Genomic DNA, 16,412 nt, shown 5'->3' with positions numbered 1-16,412 from the left:
ACAACCCCAGAATCAGAACCAAGCTCCAACACAGCATATTAAGGAACTGAATGAACATTCTCAAGACACAGTACAAGCTCCCAGCAATCTGCTGCTGAAGCACAGCCTCAGATGGCTCAGGGGGAAGTGAAACAGCTGATCCACGCTCCTAATTCAGTGAAATTCTGAAAGCTGGGTGTGTTTGCACCCTCCAGCCATTCCTGACTGCACATCCTGCAGAGCCTGTGGACCTGCAAGCCCCTCTCAGGAGCTCCAAACCAGCTCAAAGGCCGGGTTCAAACACTGCTGTAACCGTGGATGAACACACCCATCCCATCACATTCCTTGGGAAAGAATCCCACATTCTGCATTGCAGAACCTAAGACAGCAGCATAGAATCCAAGCCTGGCACACACCACCGTCCTTAAACTGCTGCAGGAATCAGAGGGGTCCAGCCAACACAGGGAGAACATGATATTCCCTGCCAAGCCCTGAGCCACTTCCCTGTTTTCCACAACCAAGGGGAAGCACTATGGCCTCCTTCCTCAAACCTGCAAGCTGGCACCAGGAAAAGAGAATTTATGAGGCAAACCTTTGTAAACCAGGTTACTACTACAAATGATGATGACCCAAAAAAATTAAACTACTACTGTTTCATTGATACTGAGAAACTACTTGGTTAAAAACATTCCTAACTGAATTTCTTAGCAAAAATACAACCACAACCATGCTGTAAGACACAAAACTTGAAAATAATGACACAATGCCTCTTACAGTCTTAGATAAGAGCATCTGGTTGCTAGAAAGGCCAGAGATCTGCTTCTACCACTATTTCTAATACACACAGGTCATATAATTCTCACTAGAAATGTAAATATTATACATATATATATATATATAAAAGCCTGCAAATTCCCTGAAGATGGAGATTAAAAAAGCTGGAAGGGCAGGTGATACAAACTGTCCTGGGGATGCAGACACAGGCCACAAAACTCAAGCACAAGTGCCTTATCTTTTTAACACTGTACCCCTGGAAAGTTCTGCTGGACCATATATAGAATTGTTATAAACACAAATGGAGAAAGCATTCTTATATGAAGAGGACATCTTGCGTGTAGAAAACAGAACCAACTTCCAAAGTTTGTAATTTAGAGAAAACATCAACGCTCAAATGTCACAGACACCACAGGAGCCCAGGTGTATGCACAAGCACATTTATTTCCACACAGTCACATCTCACTCCCCTTCACCCACAACACTCAAGAAATTACTTTAAAAGAGAGCAAGGATCTCAAATGATACAGTGGCAAGGAAAAAAGTGTGTGCAAGAGCTGTTTGTATGACTATCCTGGCTACTGCTGGAGGTGCGTGAGCCAGGATATTGCCAGTAGGGTTAACAAAAATATCTATTGTCTTATTGGCTACATTATACATAATCCTCCCTCCTCTCCTTTGCTTTTGGGAAAAAAAAAAAAAGGGAGAGAAATTAATTTCTGTTAGTATTACAATCTACCTAACTTCTCAGTTTTAGCAGCAGTTACGGAAAATCAGCTGACACAAAGGTTTTCAAAGGTAATTCTTAGAAGGGCCCACTGGTAGGGAATTTCCCACAATTTCAAAGCAAAACAAAAAAGTCTTTATATTGTTTGAGGCTTTAGGATTTTTTCTTAGCTCACTGATGGATAATCTGCCCATACAAGTCTCTGCTCAAACATGGTTGCTTGTGAATGTTCCTGTATCAATGGTGTTCCAACTCCTTTAAAAAAGGAACGCTCATAACATCTGATTGCAACCAAGCAACTGCACCTAATGAAGCATCCTATACCTACTGAAAATAAGGAATTTAATGGGAACTAATCTTAGCTTTCACTGCTGCATTGCAGGAGCAGCAATGGAGGCTAATTTCTGTCAGCTAAAATCCCTAATGAACAGAAAGCCAGAAGAGTGGAGGTATTTTTAGGATAATTTATCAGAAATATGGACAATTTTCAGACGTACCAAATGTGGTCATGAGCAACAATTTAAACCCGTTTCAGTAGATGTTTTAAACTGTATTTACCTCCACGCTTTTTGGGAGCTTCAGGTTTCATTTTAACGGTATTTCTGCTTCTAAATTCAGGCCCTTTAAAATCATCTTTGTCTTCATTCAGCACTGGCTCAGGCTGTACAACCACTGTACCTAGAATAATTTTATTTAGAAATTGGAAACCATTACACATCCAAGTGAAGTGCAAAAGTTCTGATTAATAAAGCCAACCAAAATAAAATAAAATAAATGAAATCTGTTGACTAAAACTCAACAAAGTTTTGAATGCACAGATGTTAAAAAAAATAAAACAAAACAAAACAAAACCAACACCACATATTTCAAATTACGTCTGTGTTGCAGCTGTAGGACAGAAACCAAGGACTGAATGGGCTGGGGTGCAAATTCTGCTCTTTCTGCTCTGCTGTGGCACGTGCAGGACAGGACTGTCACACTGCTGGGGGGTGTAGGACAGGAATGTGCTACCAATAAAGGACACCACTTAAATCCCTCAAAACCCCTTTTTCTCTCTTTGACTCCTTCTATTCAGTTTCCCTCATCTTCATTTATTTCAGCTTATGAAATAAACAAAAAAGCAATAGACTAAAACATGCTTTGTCTTTAACAAGATTCAAAATCTGACATTTTCATTTAAACAAAGTACTAATCTAAATTACGTGAAGGAAAGAACACATCTTTCCTATTTAAGAGCCCAGTTTTGTTGTGAGGACACTGAAATTAATCTAATATTCTGAAAAAATAATTTTAGAGTGACTGCTCTTAATACTGCTCCTCACACAATGAACAGCTGCAGTTTTTCCTGTAACTTTCATAGGTAAAAAATGGAGATTAATCCAACTCACACTGCAGCTAAGAGCAGAGGAGTGTAGGCCTACAGTATTAACTGTGTCTAAAAGGTGCTTAAAATAGATCAAATAATGGCATTTTACCCCCAGAGTTAGTTTTGCTTCTGTTGATCTAATTGCTAATAACCTCAAAGACAGAACAGTAAAATAAGACCTCCAAGTGACAGAGCTTGAGACTCCTGCAAAACAACAGAATAATTTCCCATTTTGTGACGGTTTTACACAGGTGCCAGCAGGCTTTTGAAATTAAGCCACCAGCTTATCTGTGTGCACCCATAGATTAAAATCTGCTGGGTTCTAAACTGAAAGTGCTCAGGTTCCTCTTTTTTGTGGACAGAAAACCAACAGGACCTTCGAGAGGCATTTACTGATACATGTGCATTCTAGTGAATTATTTATGCTGCATCATAATCTTGGCTAATTTGCTGAATTCAGAAACCAAAAAAAAAACCAAACATGACCTACCTTTAGGCAAGCTTTGCATATCTACATCATTCTCTGAGTTCTCATTTGAAATATCTTCATTTACAGTTTCATCTATGATTTGTTCATCATCTGACCCAACATATTTTGTTACAACTGTAGGTTTCCTGCATAGACAGAAGAAAAACCCATGCTCTGACAAATAGTACAAACTGCAATTCAGGTAAGCTTTGCAGGCAAAACACCATATGAACTTTGCAAAACTAAGTTATTTTTAAATTAATTAAAGACATTATGAGTTGGGATGCTCCAAGTTATTACTACACAATTGTAAGATAATTTTCTGGTTTGCAACAGGATTTTTCCCCTCTCATGTGAAACAGAGGTATATACTAATAAAATCTTTTTGTTGTAAAATCGAGGTTTGATGTATTTTTAAGAAAGTCACAATTCCAGGAAAAAAGTCTAAATGAAACACAAGTGAATGTCTGCTCATTAATTTTATCCATCGTTCAGGTTTAAGAGGCAACACAAAGAGAACATACAGATATTGGCAAATTACAAAAAGCATCTTGGCAGAAGAGATGCTTGCAAGAAAATGAAAGAAATACAAAAAGAAATTAAAAAGCCAACCATTTAACAAAAGCATCAGCTGACAGAATTGCACACAAACAATTTAAAACTGAATCCATGAAAATGAATGAATTTACTACGTCAGGATGGGGAGAAAATAATACAAAATATGAAGTAAATTTTTCAGTAGTCTGAAGGCAATGCATGAACTACTGCACAATACTGGTTTTGTCAATATAAGGTACAGTATGATAAATGGATGAAAACCCCTTTGGTGATAAGAAAGGAAGCAAAAAGCAGAACTAAAAAAGTATATAAATAAAAAGAGTTCAGAAGGACACTGGATTCAAAAGATGAGGGAGAAACTAAAGCCAAATTCAAAACCACACTTGCAAATATAGCATCAAGACAAACATAAAAAGGAGACTGAAGAATATTAATTCCAGCAGACATGATAAAATAAAGCAACTTGGATAAAAAGGAGAGTGAAAAGAGATACAGACTTCTAAAGAACAGCTGTATGGCAGCTGTTGAAAGCTCAACTCCCTGCACAGTTCACTGAGATTTAATAAAAATCATAGAGGACAGAATTTGAGTGAGCATCAGCTGAGAGCAGATGAGGAAGAGTTTGACTGGACTGAGTCTGCTCTTACTTGGGACACAAATAATTTGTAGGTTCAAGCAGTTGGTAAACAATTCACTCCATATTTTTTTAGATGAGGGAAAAAAGATTAAGCAGGGATACAGCAAATGGCAGTTTCTGCACAGGACAACCCAACAGCACAGTCTGATGCTGGACTCTCCCAACAGTCAAGCACATAAAGCCTTTTTTTCCTGTATGACCCAAATTACGTTTTTGGAAGAATCCTACATGTACAAGACCGAAGGAACTCTTGTACAAACTCCTTTGTCCTGAAGATGTGGGATAATCTTGTCTTTGTAAATAATAACCAAGCTTGAGCATCTTAACCTTTCATCCTGAGAAATAGTTTGGATTTTAAAAGTACTATGAGGCATTTGTTTTACCAGCACTCCATGGATTTTTACTGGTGTGGACCTAAAATATTTGACACAGTGCACCCACTTTTCTATAGCTTCTCATACCCAAAAAATTATTTATTTGTTATCATTTTCCAAACCAACCTTTTGGAACGGGATGATCCTAAGGATTTGGTTCTTTCTGAAGAACTACTTCCCTAGAAACAAGAAAAAAAATGTAAAAATCAACATTTATATCTAAGGTAACTGTCGAAGAACAGTTTTTTGCATTAACTAGAAACAACTCAAATCACCAGTGCCCTTATAAAAAAAATAATTTTAAAAGAGCAGCAGGAAGAACAGTAGCTACAACTGACAATTTCAACAGTCGTGCCAGCTCAGTTAAACTGAATCTCTGGAGTTGCAGGTCCGAAGTCAGCAGCTCACACAGGGCTGGGAATGCTCTTCTTGCTACGTGAAGAAGCCATCCCCTTTTCCAACACACCCTTCCAGAGGGCTCTGGCACTCAGGAGGAGCAGCAGCCACAAAATGCCAGCAGAACAGACTCTTGTATGTGGCTCATGTGCCAGAAAGCACTGGCTGCCTTCAGAGCAAAACTGATTTTTTCAATGGTTTTTGCACTCAGATCACAACTAGGTCTGAGCAGTTGAAAATACCTGAATTTACAGCAGTAAAGGCAAACTAAGGCAAGACACTGGCACTTGTGTTTTCTCTACAATGTTAAGACCTTGTCTACCAGAATGTTTCCAATAGGAGAACAGACAGAAGTAAGAAATACCATATGAAAAATTTCTGCTCAGTTTAACATAGGTCCATTTTTTTTCTAAAGGAAGCATATTTGCCTAAAGAACAATTAAGTACCTACTGTTATCTGAGTAACAGGGTGAAGGGGGAGGACATTAATGGGTGCTTCTGACAATATTATTGAAGTATTTATTGTAAAAGCAACAGAGTGATCTCAGCCACTGTGCACTAGACATGCAACTAGAATTCAAAAGCATTTTTTATTCCTACCTCATCCCTGTTGTTCTCCATTGAAGCTGGACTTCCTTTAGGTTCTCTACTTTTACCTATGGAGACAAATTAAAGGAGTCCATTGAAATGCAAGGAACATCAGAAGTTCTTCACACTGCACATCACAGCACTGTTTATGTTTCACCAGCTTGGAGAGAGGTAACTGACTTCCAGAGATGTAATAATATCATCAGTGCATTTCTGCTGATCTCTAAGAATTTCCTACAAGTATTTTCTCTCACACATCTTGACATAAGCAACAAAGTATTACATCTGGGATCACGGAACCACAGACAAAAATCCCATTTGATCCAAGTTCTGATGATAATTCCTATTTTTCAAGCTTGGGAAGTGTGGAATATAAAGCCTAAAGACCTGCAACCTATTGGCCCCTGCTCCAATCCACCAGTCCTGGAAATGGAAGGGAAGGATTGGAGTTCAGTGATTGAATGATTCTCGTATGAAGTTACTCCAAAAGTTTATGAACAGCAGGATTTTAACAGATGCTACTGAGAAGGAAGTATAATTACAGGATACTTATCGGGATTATTAGCCTTATACAGGCTTACGTGATACTTATCACATTAAAAATGTGATTTTGACAGAAGACTACTAGCACCACAACTTCTTTAACGTTAAACTTCAGTTTTGGGGAGAACCAAACAATTTACTTCTATACTTTGAAAAAACTGAATCACTTAGAGAATTCAATGTTGAATATTTGACCTCTGAAGAACTGAGTAAATTGCAGGGAAAATCATCCAGCCATTTCCGCATGTGAAGGAGGAAATACAAAATGGAAGCAGACAGTGTTTTTGGCCTTTTTAAATACCTGACACTTCTTCTCCAGAATAACAGGCATTCCCTATTGTGAGGGAGAAACGTGAGATATGGAAGGAGGGTAGTATTTCTGCTGCAGCTTGGATACTGCCCACATTCTGCTCTTGACCAACTTTGCCTGAGTGATAAACCCATGGAAAACACCAGCTTGGAGAGCTTGGCAGAGCTTCCCCTGCTCTGGCAGCCCCAGTGTGTGCAGACTCTGCACTCAGACTGGCAGCCTGATGCACATGTGCTATTCCAAAGGCAGCTGAACACGCTGCAGTGCCAGTTTCTCCGTGTCCCCACCGAAGCAGCCCGAGTGCTGCAGCCAGTGCTGGCCTGGCTGCTCCTGCACAGCCACTCCAGGGCTATCAGGGAGCAGAGCTTCCCCTGGGATTGCTGTTCCACTCTTGGAACAAGAGCAGGCAGGCTGGCTCTCGATTCTCCTGCTGGCAGCCATGCAGTGGAAAAGAGGGAGACATCCAGTTCCAGTGCAGAGAAGATAAAGAACATTATTAAGGCTATAAAGCAAATATTGCTTCCTGTTTTAACTGACTTCTGTGTGTGGCAGGGACAAAAGTTTAGGGTATGAAGTAATACCAGCTAATACCCAACTGATTTCTGACATCCAGCCTTCCTGGGCCACACTTAACCACATTCATCATCATCTCCCTCCTCACAACACTCTACCCTATAGCTCACATATCCTCCAAATTCTGGAATAAAATAAGATCCATGACTAAATAAATTTGATTTGGCCCCAGTCACATCCATAACTTCTGCCTGTAATGAGCACCCTCTGGATTAAAGAAAAAAAAAAAGCAAGCACAGCTGCTAAAGACATTTTCATTATGCACAGAACATTGGGATGGAAAGGAAATTTGCACAGTAAATTCCTAATATTTAAGTGTTTAATCCTGACTCTTCAACTCTAATATGTTCTTTTAGACCTCAAAACCAACACAAAAATATGCTATGAATTTGCAAGTGTATCCATTTCAAAGACAATCTGTGTTTTATGGCAAAGAAACAAATGCTAATTTTTAACTACAGAGGAAGAAGAGATTTCTTTTTCCGCCGTGTGCTCCTCAGCAAAATTTCACTTTGAGATGCATCTACATCAGTTTATTTTACTGTTCTACTGAAGCACCACATGAGTAGTTTCTTTCTCCTGTGCTAACAGTTCTGTTTGATGCTGACATGAGGAGGTGAATGCTACAGGCAGCAGACTCCTTCTCTAAACAAAACATTAAAAGATAAAAACTACAAGCCAGAAAACCCAACATTAAAAGATAAAAACTACAAGCCAGAATACCCATGGAAGACATTACTTAAGACAACTGGAGTTTGAAAATAAATTCTGTAATACAGCCAGCACACTCTTCTCCTGCAGTCTACCACATCAACACAACTTTTAGCTCATCAATCAGTAGAGATTGAAAGGCTTTGCACCTGTATCCAGTCCAAGTTCACCTAAGAAACAAATTTAACCAGTTAAATTTGGAAACAGATTTTATTTAGTACTGACATGAAATGATTTCACTTGTAATCACTGTCATGGAAGAGTTTAAATTTTGTTACCTATTTCTAACTTCAAAGTAAAAATTTCCAATATCAATTCTGACCTAGTGTAGGCCTCTAGTTTTTTAAAAAGTATTATTTTCTTTTCAAATGTTTCTAGATTATATGTAGAAATCTTTTTCAAATTACTAAGGAAACATAATCTTCCACACCTACAAGGACTGCAAAAGCATTACCACAGCAGAAGAACCAAGATGCTGCATTTATAATTTCAGAAACACTGAACAAGGAACTCCTAGCACAGCAAATACCTGTGTGTTTGATATGTTTCAGAGAAGGGAAATTACCAGATTACATTTTTTCACCTCTAGAAAGATTCAGAACTGAAATAAATATTCTATCAAAGGCCTATTGTGTATTTATCAAGCTATCACCACTTAAGACTTGGTATAATTATCCCAGTGAAGCGTGATATAGTGAAATAACATCAAGTTACTTGGCATTTGAATCACATATACATTGAAAATGAACATAAAATGTCTTTTTACCTATACTTTTGTTTTTAGATAATGCTGGAGGAGAGTTTGCGTCCTCAGATTCTTCTGATGAGTGAGCCAAGAAGTCATGGAGTTTCTGTACCAATGTATTCAACTTGCTTTCACTGTTAAAATACAATACTCAGAGTTACTTACACATCTCACTCCAATTTATCAAGCTTGAAAGCTTATGTTTAATCTCAATACACATCCACATGAGATTTAAACATTTGTTTCTGCACGAGTATATTAGAGCAAATAAAAAGCACGTAATTTTTCTAAATACTGAGTGAAATAGTAGGTGTAGCCTTATTGACAAAAAAGCATAAAAAGTCTATTTTAAGTCATTTTCACTGTTTACAATTATTGACAAAATTTAAGGAAGTCTGAGTGGTGATGCTGCGATGACATGAAGACAGCAAAAATTTAATATTCTGCTTGTCAGAAGCCAGACAGGTAAGAACAATAAAATCTTTATTTTATTACCTAAAATGTCACCTTTGGGATATAAACCACTAGAACTAACAGAAGAGTTTCACCTGCAAACTTCAAAACAAACAGGTCCACTGAATATGACAGTGAATAGTTAAATGAATATGACAGGTCCACTGAATATGAAAATTTGCTGATGCAAAACTTCTATTAAATCTACCATCTACATACATGCTGCATGGTGGTAATTTTGTCAAGAAACAACCATGCAGGACCAGATCATTCCTTGATCTGTTTGAATGCTGATGATTAACTCATAAAAAACAATCCTCTGGTAACTTTCATTAGACACTTTTAGACCTCAGGAACAATCTGGAGTACATTTACTGATTACAGTAAAAAACAACACCCCGATGCCAGGCTTGCCTTAGAAAACTGTAGTATATACATATATACATAACCTCTGTGTTATCCCCTGGAATTTTACATGGTTTATTTCTCCCAAAACTCCTACAACTTCCCAGGACAAGGCTTTTCCAGCTGCCCCGACCTAGGCCAAGGGTGTTCAGCCCCTGTTAAGAAGTGCCACTGAGCTGTTTGCTCCCTCTCCTTTTTATCAGCCCTCTGGAATCTGCAGCTGATCTGTCCTGACTCACCACCCCTTATCTGCCGCTCCAGATGCCTTTTCAACTCCTGACCTGCCCTATTCCCAGCAGAAGTGAGCCCAAATGAAGGAAAAAGTCTTTCCACCCTTCCCACTGTTTGTTTTCCCATTAATTTCAAAATAGTCTTCTAAAAGCAAGAAGAAATTACATTTTCTGTGCCTGTTTTATTGGTCATAAGAACTTCTGAATATTCAACCTGAGCAGCCACCTTTACCATCACTACTATTTCTCTGAACACATCAATTTATTAACTTCTGACTTTCAATTTTTTATTGCTTAAAAAAAAATAAAATCTCATTTTATCAGAAGGATGTACAGGTGAGTGCTCTCTTGAGCTGTGAGTGAATATCCTCACATCAGTGCCAGTGACTATTCCAACCACTGAAAATAACCACATAAAACAGCATAAACCATCCATTTAAAAAAAAAAAATAATCTGCAATTTCTTTAGATCTCCTGAGGTACTCAAAACAAAATAGCACTTTACAATGAAAAGATTTTCTGCATGAGTGAAGGGCACTTTTCTTTTGAGACTACATATGTACCATCAATCACTGGAGCAAGTCTGAAAGAGCAGAACAAAGCTCTTTAACTCTCAAGAGTACCTTAAAATTTTTCTCTCAATCTGTCCAAAAGTCTTTCCCTCTAATTACTGGACTCATGCTGCTACACAACTGCCAGTTCCCTAATCTTGGGCTTCCCTTTTTCTCATGGATGGAAGGCATACTTGGAAAACATTACAGAAGATGATAATGGTACACTGCAGCCTTAACAGCTTGCATGCTCTCCTTTAGAAGGGAGATTTAATGACAATTTACTCACATTAAGTGAAAAAAAACCTAGAGTTCTTCAGAATTATTTGATAGTAAAAGCATATAAAGAGATTTTATATGCATTCCAGATGGTCTGAAGAAATAAAGCACATTTAGAAAGGCCACAAGAAAGTACATTTTGGTAGTAAAAACAACAACAACAAAAAAGCCACATGTGGAATTCTGCTCATTTAGTTTATAAATAACTTGTTTTGGTAACAGCATTTTAGAAAGAAAATGGGAGCTATAGATGAGTTTAGTATTGTTTTATTGTTGTCAATACATAATTAGTTCAGAATAGTATGCATGTGTCTTTGTGACTAATACTTGAAACATTATCTACTACCATTCATTAACTCTTATCCAAACTAATGTAAAATTATCATTTTCAGAGCAAAATGTTCTTGCTGACAACCAATCAAAAAAGATATACAAACTAATACTAAAAAGCCTTCTCAACTTGCTTTTTGTCTTGATTATTCATCATTTTGTACCATAAGCTTTGTTAAGGTATACCAGGTCAAATCTAAGTAAAGGTGTTGCTACACTTCACTAGAGAGAAATGTTAATTTAGGGCAATGCTTTATCTGGTTCTATACAAAAGTGATTTTATGTCACTCATTTATACTTGAGAATAATAATCTATTATTTTTGTTTAAAGCTTCTGCTGCAAAATGCTAACTCTTTGCAGTACAGACACAATCTTCTGATCAGAACCTATAAGCATGTGGTTTTTAATAAACATACAAGCCTAAAAATACAGAACCATCTCTGAAGCACTACTGAGGCAAACAGGCTCCTCTACACTGACAGTCCCCGCGCTATTTATTAGTGTTTTCACACTTGAGTTTTCTAAGCAAACAGCTTCCCCGCCACTGTAGAGCTATTTCAACACTGTTCAGCCTAATTAAAACAGGACTGAAGTGGAAGGTGCCCTGCTATTATTGGTTTGGCCATGAACCTGATTTGTGACCTTGGGAGCTACCTTGGAACGTACCATTCCTTACCTACATTCAGAGCAAGTGCTGTTAAAGCAAACAATAAATGTCTGGCCCTTACAGGATAACAAAACATCCAGAGCAGGAAAATTACCTATAAATGAGTCCACAAATAATTAGAATAAATAAAGAGATAGACAGCTTGTGTCTTAATCTAGACATAACACGCTTCATTCCAACTGGCTGTTGAGTGCTGCTCCCTGGATGTTCTTACCTGTACCAGGTTTGTGTGGCCAGGTTTTGGTAGTGGGAGGCTACAGGGGTGACAAACTTCTGTGCAGAGATGCCAAAAGCTTCCTCCATGTCCAGCTGAGCCAAAACCAGCCTGCTCCAAGAGGGACATGCTGCTGGCCAAGGCTGAGCCCATCAGCAGTGCCCCTAGTGCCTCTGGGATTATGTATTTGGAAAAAGAAAAAACCTGCTGCAAAACAGCAGCTGGGAGAGAGGAGCAAGCATGTGACAGCAACAACCCTGTAGCCACTGAGGCCAGGGGAGGAGACACAGGTGAGGCACATGAGGGTCAGAGGAGAGATCCACCTGTAGAGATCCACCTGCAGCCCATCGTGGGGCCACAGGGGAGCAGAGACGCAGCTGCAGCCCATGGAGGACCCCACGCCTGCTCAGGGTGATGCCCGAAGGAGGCTGCAAGCCCACGGGAACCCTCTGCTGCAGCAGCCCCTTCCTGAACCTGTGGGATGGGAAAGGACCACGCTGGAGCAGCACAGGAAGAACTGCAGCCCATGGGAAGGACCCACATGGGAGAAGTCCATGGAGAACCATCTCCCATGGGAGAGACCCCACACTGGAGCAGGGAAGGAGTGTGATGAGCTGAACTACAGCCCCCATTCCCATCCCCCTGCACTGCTCACCAGGAGGAGGCAGAGAATCAAGTAAAGTTAAACCTAGGAGAAAAGGAAGGGATGGGTAGAAAGTATTTTAATATTGGGGATTTATTTCTCATTACCCTACTCTAATTTGATGGGCAATAAATTAAGCTGATTTCCCCAGCCAGAGTCTGTTTTGCCTGTGATGGCAATTGCTGGGTGATGTCCCTGTCCTTATCTCAACCTGAACTTCTCATTGTCCTCTCCCTCCCCTGCCCAGCTGAGCAGGGGCAGTGACACAGTGGGTACCCACCACGACCTCACCCCCTGCACCAGCTGATGACTGTGCTTCCCAAAAGCAAATCACCTCACCTTGGATAAATACAATTTCAACGAACAGTTTTCATTTGGATCCAAGCTGTCACACATTCACATAATTATATTTCTTCTGAAGGCATGTGAAACGATGAAAATTCAAAACCAGGGCAGTGGAAGGAAGGAGCAGCACTGACCACTCCAGCAGCAAACCCAGGAGACATTGGACTGTCCTCTGAAACTGTACTGAAAACCTTGTTATTGCACTCAGTTTCTATTTGTTTTCTTCAGACACTTTGCAAGTGGAAGTGGGGAATGTCCCAGTTATTGTCAACATCTGGAACAATAATTTGAAAGTGCATTTTCTTTAAACAAACACCTACCAACTATTACTCTAAACAAATGTCCCTCATCTGCATTTCAAGTGGCTACTGAAAATGGTACAGGAGTCCTCTCCAGCTCTTATCTATCCCAATGTTTACAAATATGCTTTTCTTAACCATATGCCTTCCTTAAGTTCAACACTTGTCTAAGATTTTTCTATGTTTAAACTTTGAAAACAGTTCAAGGCACAAGTTTTTTTTAATTCATGTTTACAGGTGCTTCAAATACAGTGTCAGTAATTTTTCACTTTTGAAACGGAAACACTGCAGAACTACTATTAAGCAGACAAAATTAAACAACCCTTAGGAAAAATAATTAAAGAAAAATAAAACCAGATGTACTTTTAAACTGTAGACTGCCATCCTCTGCTTCAGACTGCATCCCTGTGTGAACAGCAGAAATCCAACAACCCACAGCAAAACTCTCAATATTTTATTTAGGATGGGGGGAAGAGAGACTAGTCCTAAACTTTGATATAATCAGGCCAGTATTCTGTCACCTGCAACTCTTCATTAAAGCTTTTCCTGATGAGAAGGAAAAAAGTTAGAATTAGCCCAATTCAAAGGTTTCAGTTACAAGGGTAGAGCCTGCACTGTTGTTTCACATAAAACATGTCAATATTGTGGCTGAACACACATGAATGAAATAGCTTAAAGCTGTGGGAAAGAGTGAAAGAGGATAAAACCTCCAGTAGGAGTTGTTTTATTTTCTTATCCAATTAAAATAATGGAGTGAGCACCCCACACCTGCAATGTCATAAGAAAACTACTGTCAGAAAAAATACAAAACCAGAAAATAAAATCAGCCGACCATTATATTACTTGAACAGTAAAATATGGTTTTATAATGATAGAGAAACAGAGTACTTCATCACAGTGCTTGATTTTTAACTCAACAATGATTTTCTACAGGCAAAAGCAACATGACACTCCAAGTCCTAGATCAGATTCATATTTTGGACCTTACTTATATTGAACACCAATTCTGCCAAACCAAGTAAGGTTTTACACTCAGGATTCATACAATCTGTTTGTGTTGGCATGAAGCAGCTCTACTGGCCAAGGACACAAACCCTCACACCCTGCACACACTTGATGCCATCCCCTCTGAGTCCTCTCCTTTGTTCTCCACTCCACACCAGGGATCTTTGGAGATCCTTAAGTCCAACCCCCAGCAGAAGCAGAGACAGGTACAGGAGGTCACCCAGGACAATGTCCAGCCAGGTTCCAAGTGACTCCACAGATGGAGGCCCCACAATCTTTCTGGGTGAGCTGCTCGTGTTTGACCATTACCACAGTACTGCATTTCTCTTGTGCTTAGGAGGAATTGTACCACAATGACCTGAGCAATAAAGCACTGAAACACTCTGAAAAGAGATACTCTCTCTGGAAAGAGATGGAGGCATCCAGCACTTCATAAGAGATTCTGAACCTAACACTTCGTTAACACACACTCACTTTTTTACTTTGTTTAGAACTGACTTTTAATCCATGGGGGCTTAATCAAGTGATACCTGGTACAGTTGAAGATGCTTGATGATGTGGGTGAAGTAATTTTGGAGATTAAATATGGCATAACGGGTTCAGACAAGTAAACAATTATCTTCCTCCAGACACACAAGGGAAATGAGAAAGTAACAGCTCAAAGTCACTAAGAGACCCTTGATTTGGTTCAAGGAAGATTACACAATTTCTTTCTGTTGACATGGTGTGAGTTATCACACTTCATTCACTAAGAAGTGAAAAAAAACCCTTTGTTTTTAACTTGCTTCTTTAATGGGATCTCAAAAAAACCCAAACAAGCAACATTATCACAAACCCACAATGCAAAAGTAAGACAAACAATCTCACTGTTAAGGTTGGTTTCAATGCCACACTGAAGTGTAACTTCAATGGTGAAATACCCTGCAAGCTGAAAAAAGACTGAAGCTGCCACTTGAAAATCTAAACACTTTCACCCTTATGGGACAAAAATCATGCAAAGTGCACACCTTATTCTGCTGATTCAGGAAAGGAAGCTCAGTCTAGCACACATAACACACAAACCGAGCTGTATTTAAAATGTCTGAACACACTTTGTGAGAAGGGAAGGAAGGGTGCATCATGACCAAGTGCATCAGGAACCCCTAACTCTAAAAATGCCTTTTGCTTCATTTGCCTGCTGCTCCCTGGAGCTGATCACAGGTTCTCAAACCTCCTTCAGTACCAACTCTGCTGAGAATCAAAGCCTGGCCCTTCAACTCTCCCACATACCCCCAACCACAGCTGCCACAGCTTTGAGGGCTGCAGCTTGTCCAAAGCACAGGTTTTCATTTTACAGATAAAAGCCATCTCAGTCTCAAATTTATTGCCTATTTTTTACCTTTGCTTTACATGACAAGATGTATTTACCCAACAAAGCTTCTAGCTCAAACCCATTAAAACCTTCAGTTGGACCCAGTCAGATAGAAATTTCTACAACTATGCAGATTTTGGACCTGCAAATAAACTGCTTCAACGGCACTGCAGCTGACATTGGTCAGCAACCTGTGTTATCAAGTTCTTGACTTTTTCAAGGTTTCACTCCTAACAAAAAAACAAAACAAAAGCAAACAAAACAAACCACCAACACTAATCAATCCATCACCCACCCTGAGTGACAACTACATTTCATCACAGGCTATGAAAGCTTTATGCTCTTCCTTCAGTAAATAAATCAGGACACTTCACCTCTTTTAAAGTCAACATAAAACCTTCCATTTTATTTGCCACTGAATTTCTACAATTTCTTCTTCCTCCTGCTGCCACACCAAGGGAACAACCTGCCACTGACCCATCCATGAACTCCTTCATGTTTTCAAACCACCTGCAGGCACGAGCTGAGCTCCAGCTATACAAAATGTGATTTCATGAGGTTCAGCACTATCCTTAGGCTTTCCCTTTATAAAAGACACTTCTGGTAATTCAATTTAAAATGTACTTTCTCACAGGCCACAGACATTTGTTTTTATGGTGAACACAGCACATTTTAGCATTACTTTGATATTTTCTTTTGGTGAGGTAGAGGCACATAAAAAGCATTCTCTTTTCCACCCTTCAAGCAGAGGATACAAGGAGTTAGTCTGTGACAGAACTGAGACTTTCAAATTCACACAATGTTAAGGTCACCCTGTTGCAGACTTTGTATTAAACACCCCTCTAACACAGCAAATTGTTTCCCAGAAAATGAAGATACCTTCAGTTAA

The 16,412-nt window shown here is 39.2% G+C and overlaps 1 protein-coding gene across 4 annotated transcripts in view; it reads right to left on the bottom strand.

The window, feature by feature from the left end:
- Positions 1–16,412, bottom strand: part of ATRX (ATRX chromatin remodeler) — a 64,016-nt gene that overhangs the window by 44,585 nt on the left and 3,019 nt on the right. The window contains exons 1-6 of one of the 4 annotated variants that reach the window (XM_014256453.2): positions 11,881–11,971; positions 8,772–8,884; positions 5,881–5,936; positions 5,011–5,063; positions 3,337–3,461; positions 2,039–2,158 (exon numbers count right to left, since the gene is read on the bottom strand). In XM_014256453.2, the coding sequence (XP_014111928.2) occupies positions 2,039–2,158; positions 3,337–3,461; positions 5,011–5,063; positions 5,881–5,936; positions 8,772–8,884; positions 11,881–11,969 (556 nt within the window). In that variant the 5' untranslated portion in view covers positions 11,970–11,971. Of the gene's footprint in view, positions 1–2,038; positions 2,159–3,336; positions 3,462–5,010; positions 5,064–5,880; positions 5,937–8,771; positions 8,885–9,245; positions 9,264–11,880; positions 11,972–16,412 lie in introns of those variants that run through there. The other 3 variants (XM_088062864.1, XM_014256451.2, XM_088062863.1) reach the window with 3 other exon arrangements.

This window comes from Pseudopodoces humilis, chromosome 15, assembly GCF_049639895.1.
Source record: "Pseudopodoces humilis isolate 2021_Gansu_Grassland_sample_001 chromosome 15, ASM4963989v1, whole genome shotgun sequence".
Taxonomy (NCBI): domain Eukaryota; kingdom Metazoa; phylum Chordata; class Aves; order Passeriformes; family Paridae; genus Pseudopodoces; species Pseudopodoces humilis.
This window is presented reverse-complemented; position numbering and strand designations above follow the sequence as displayed.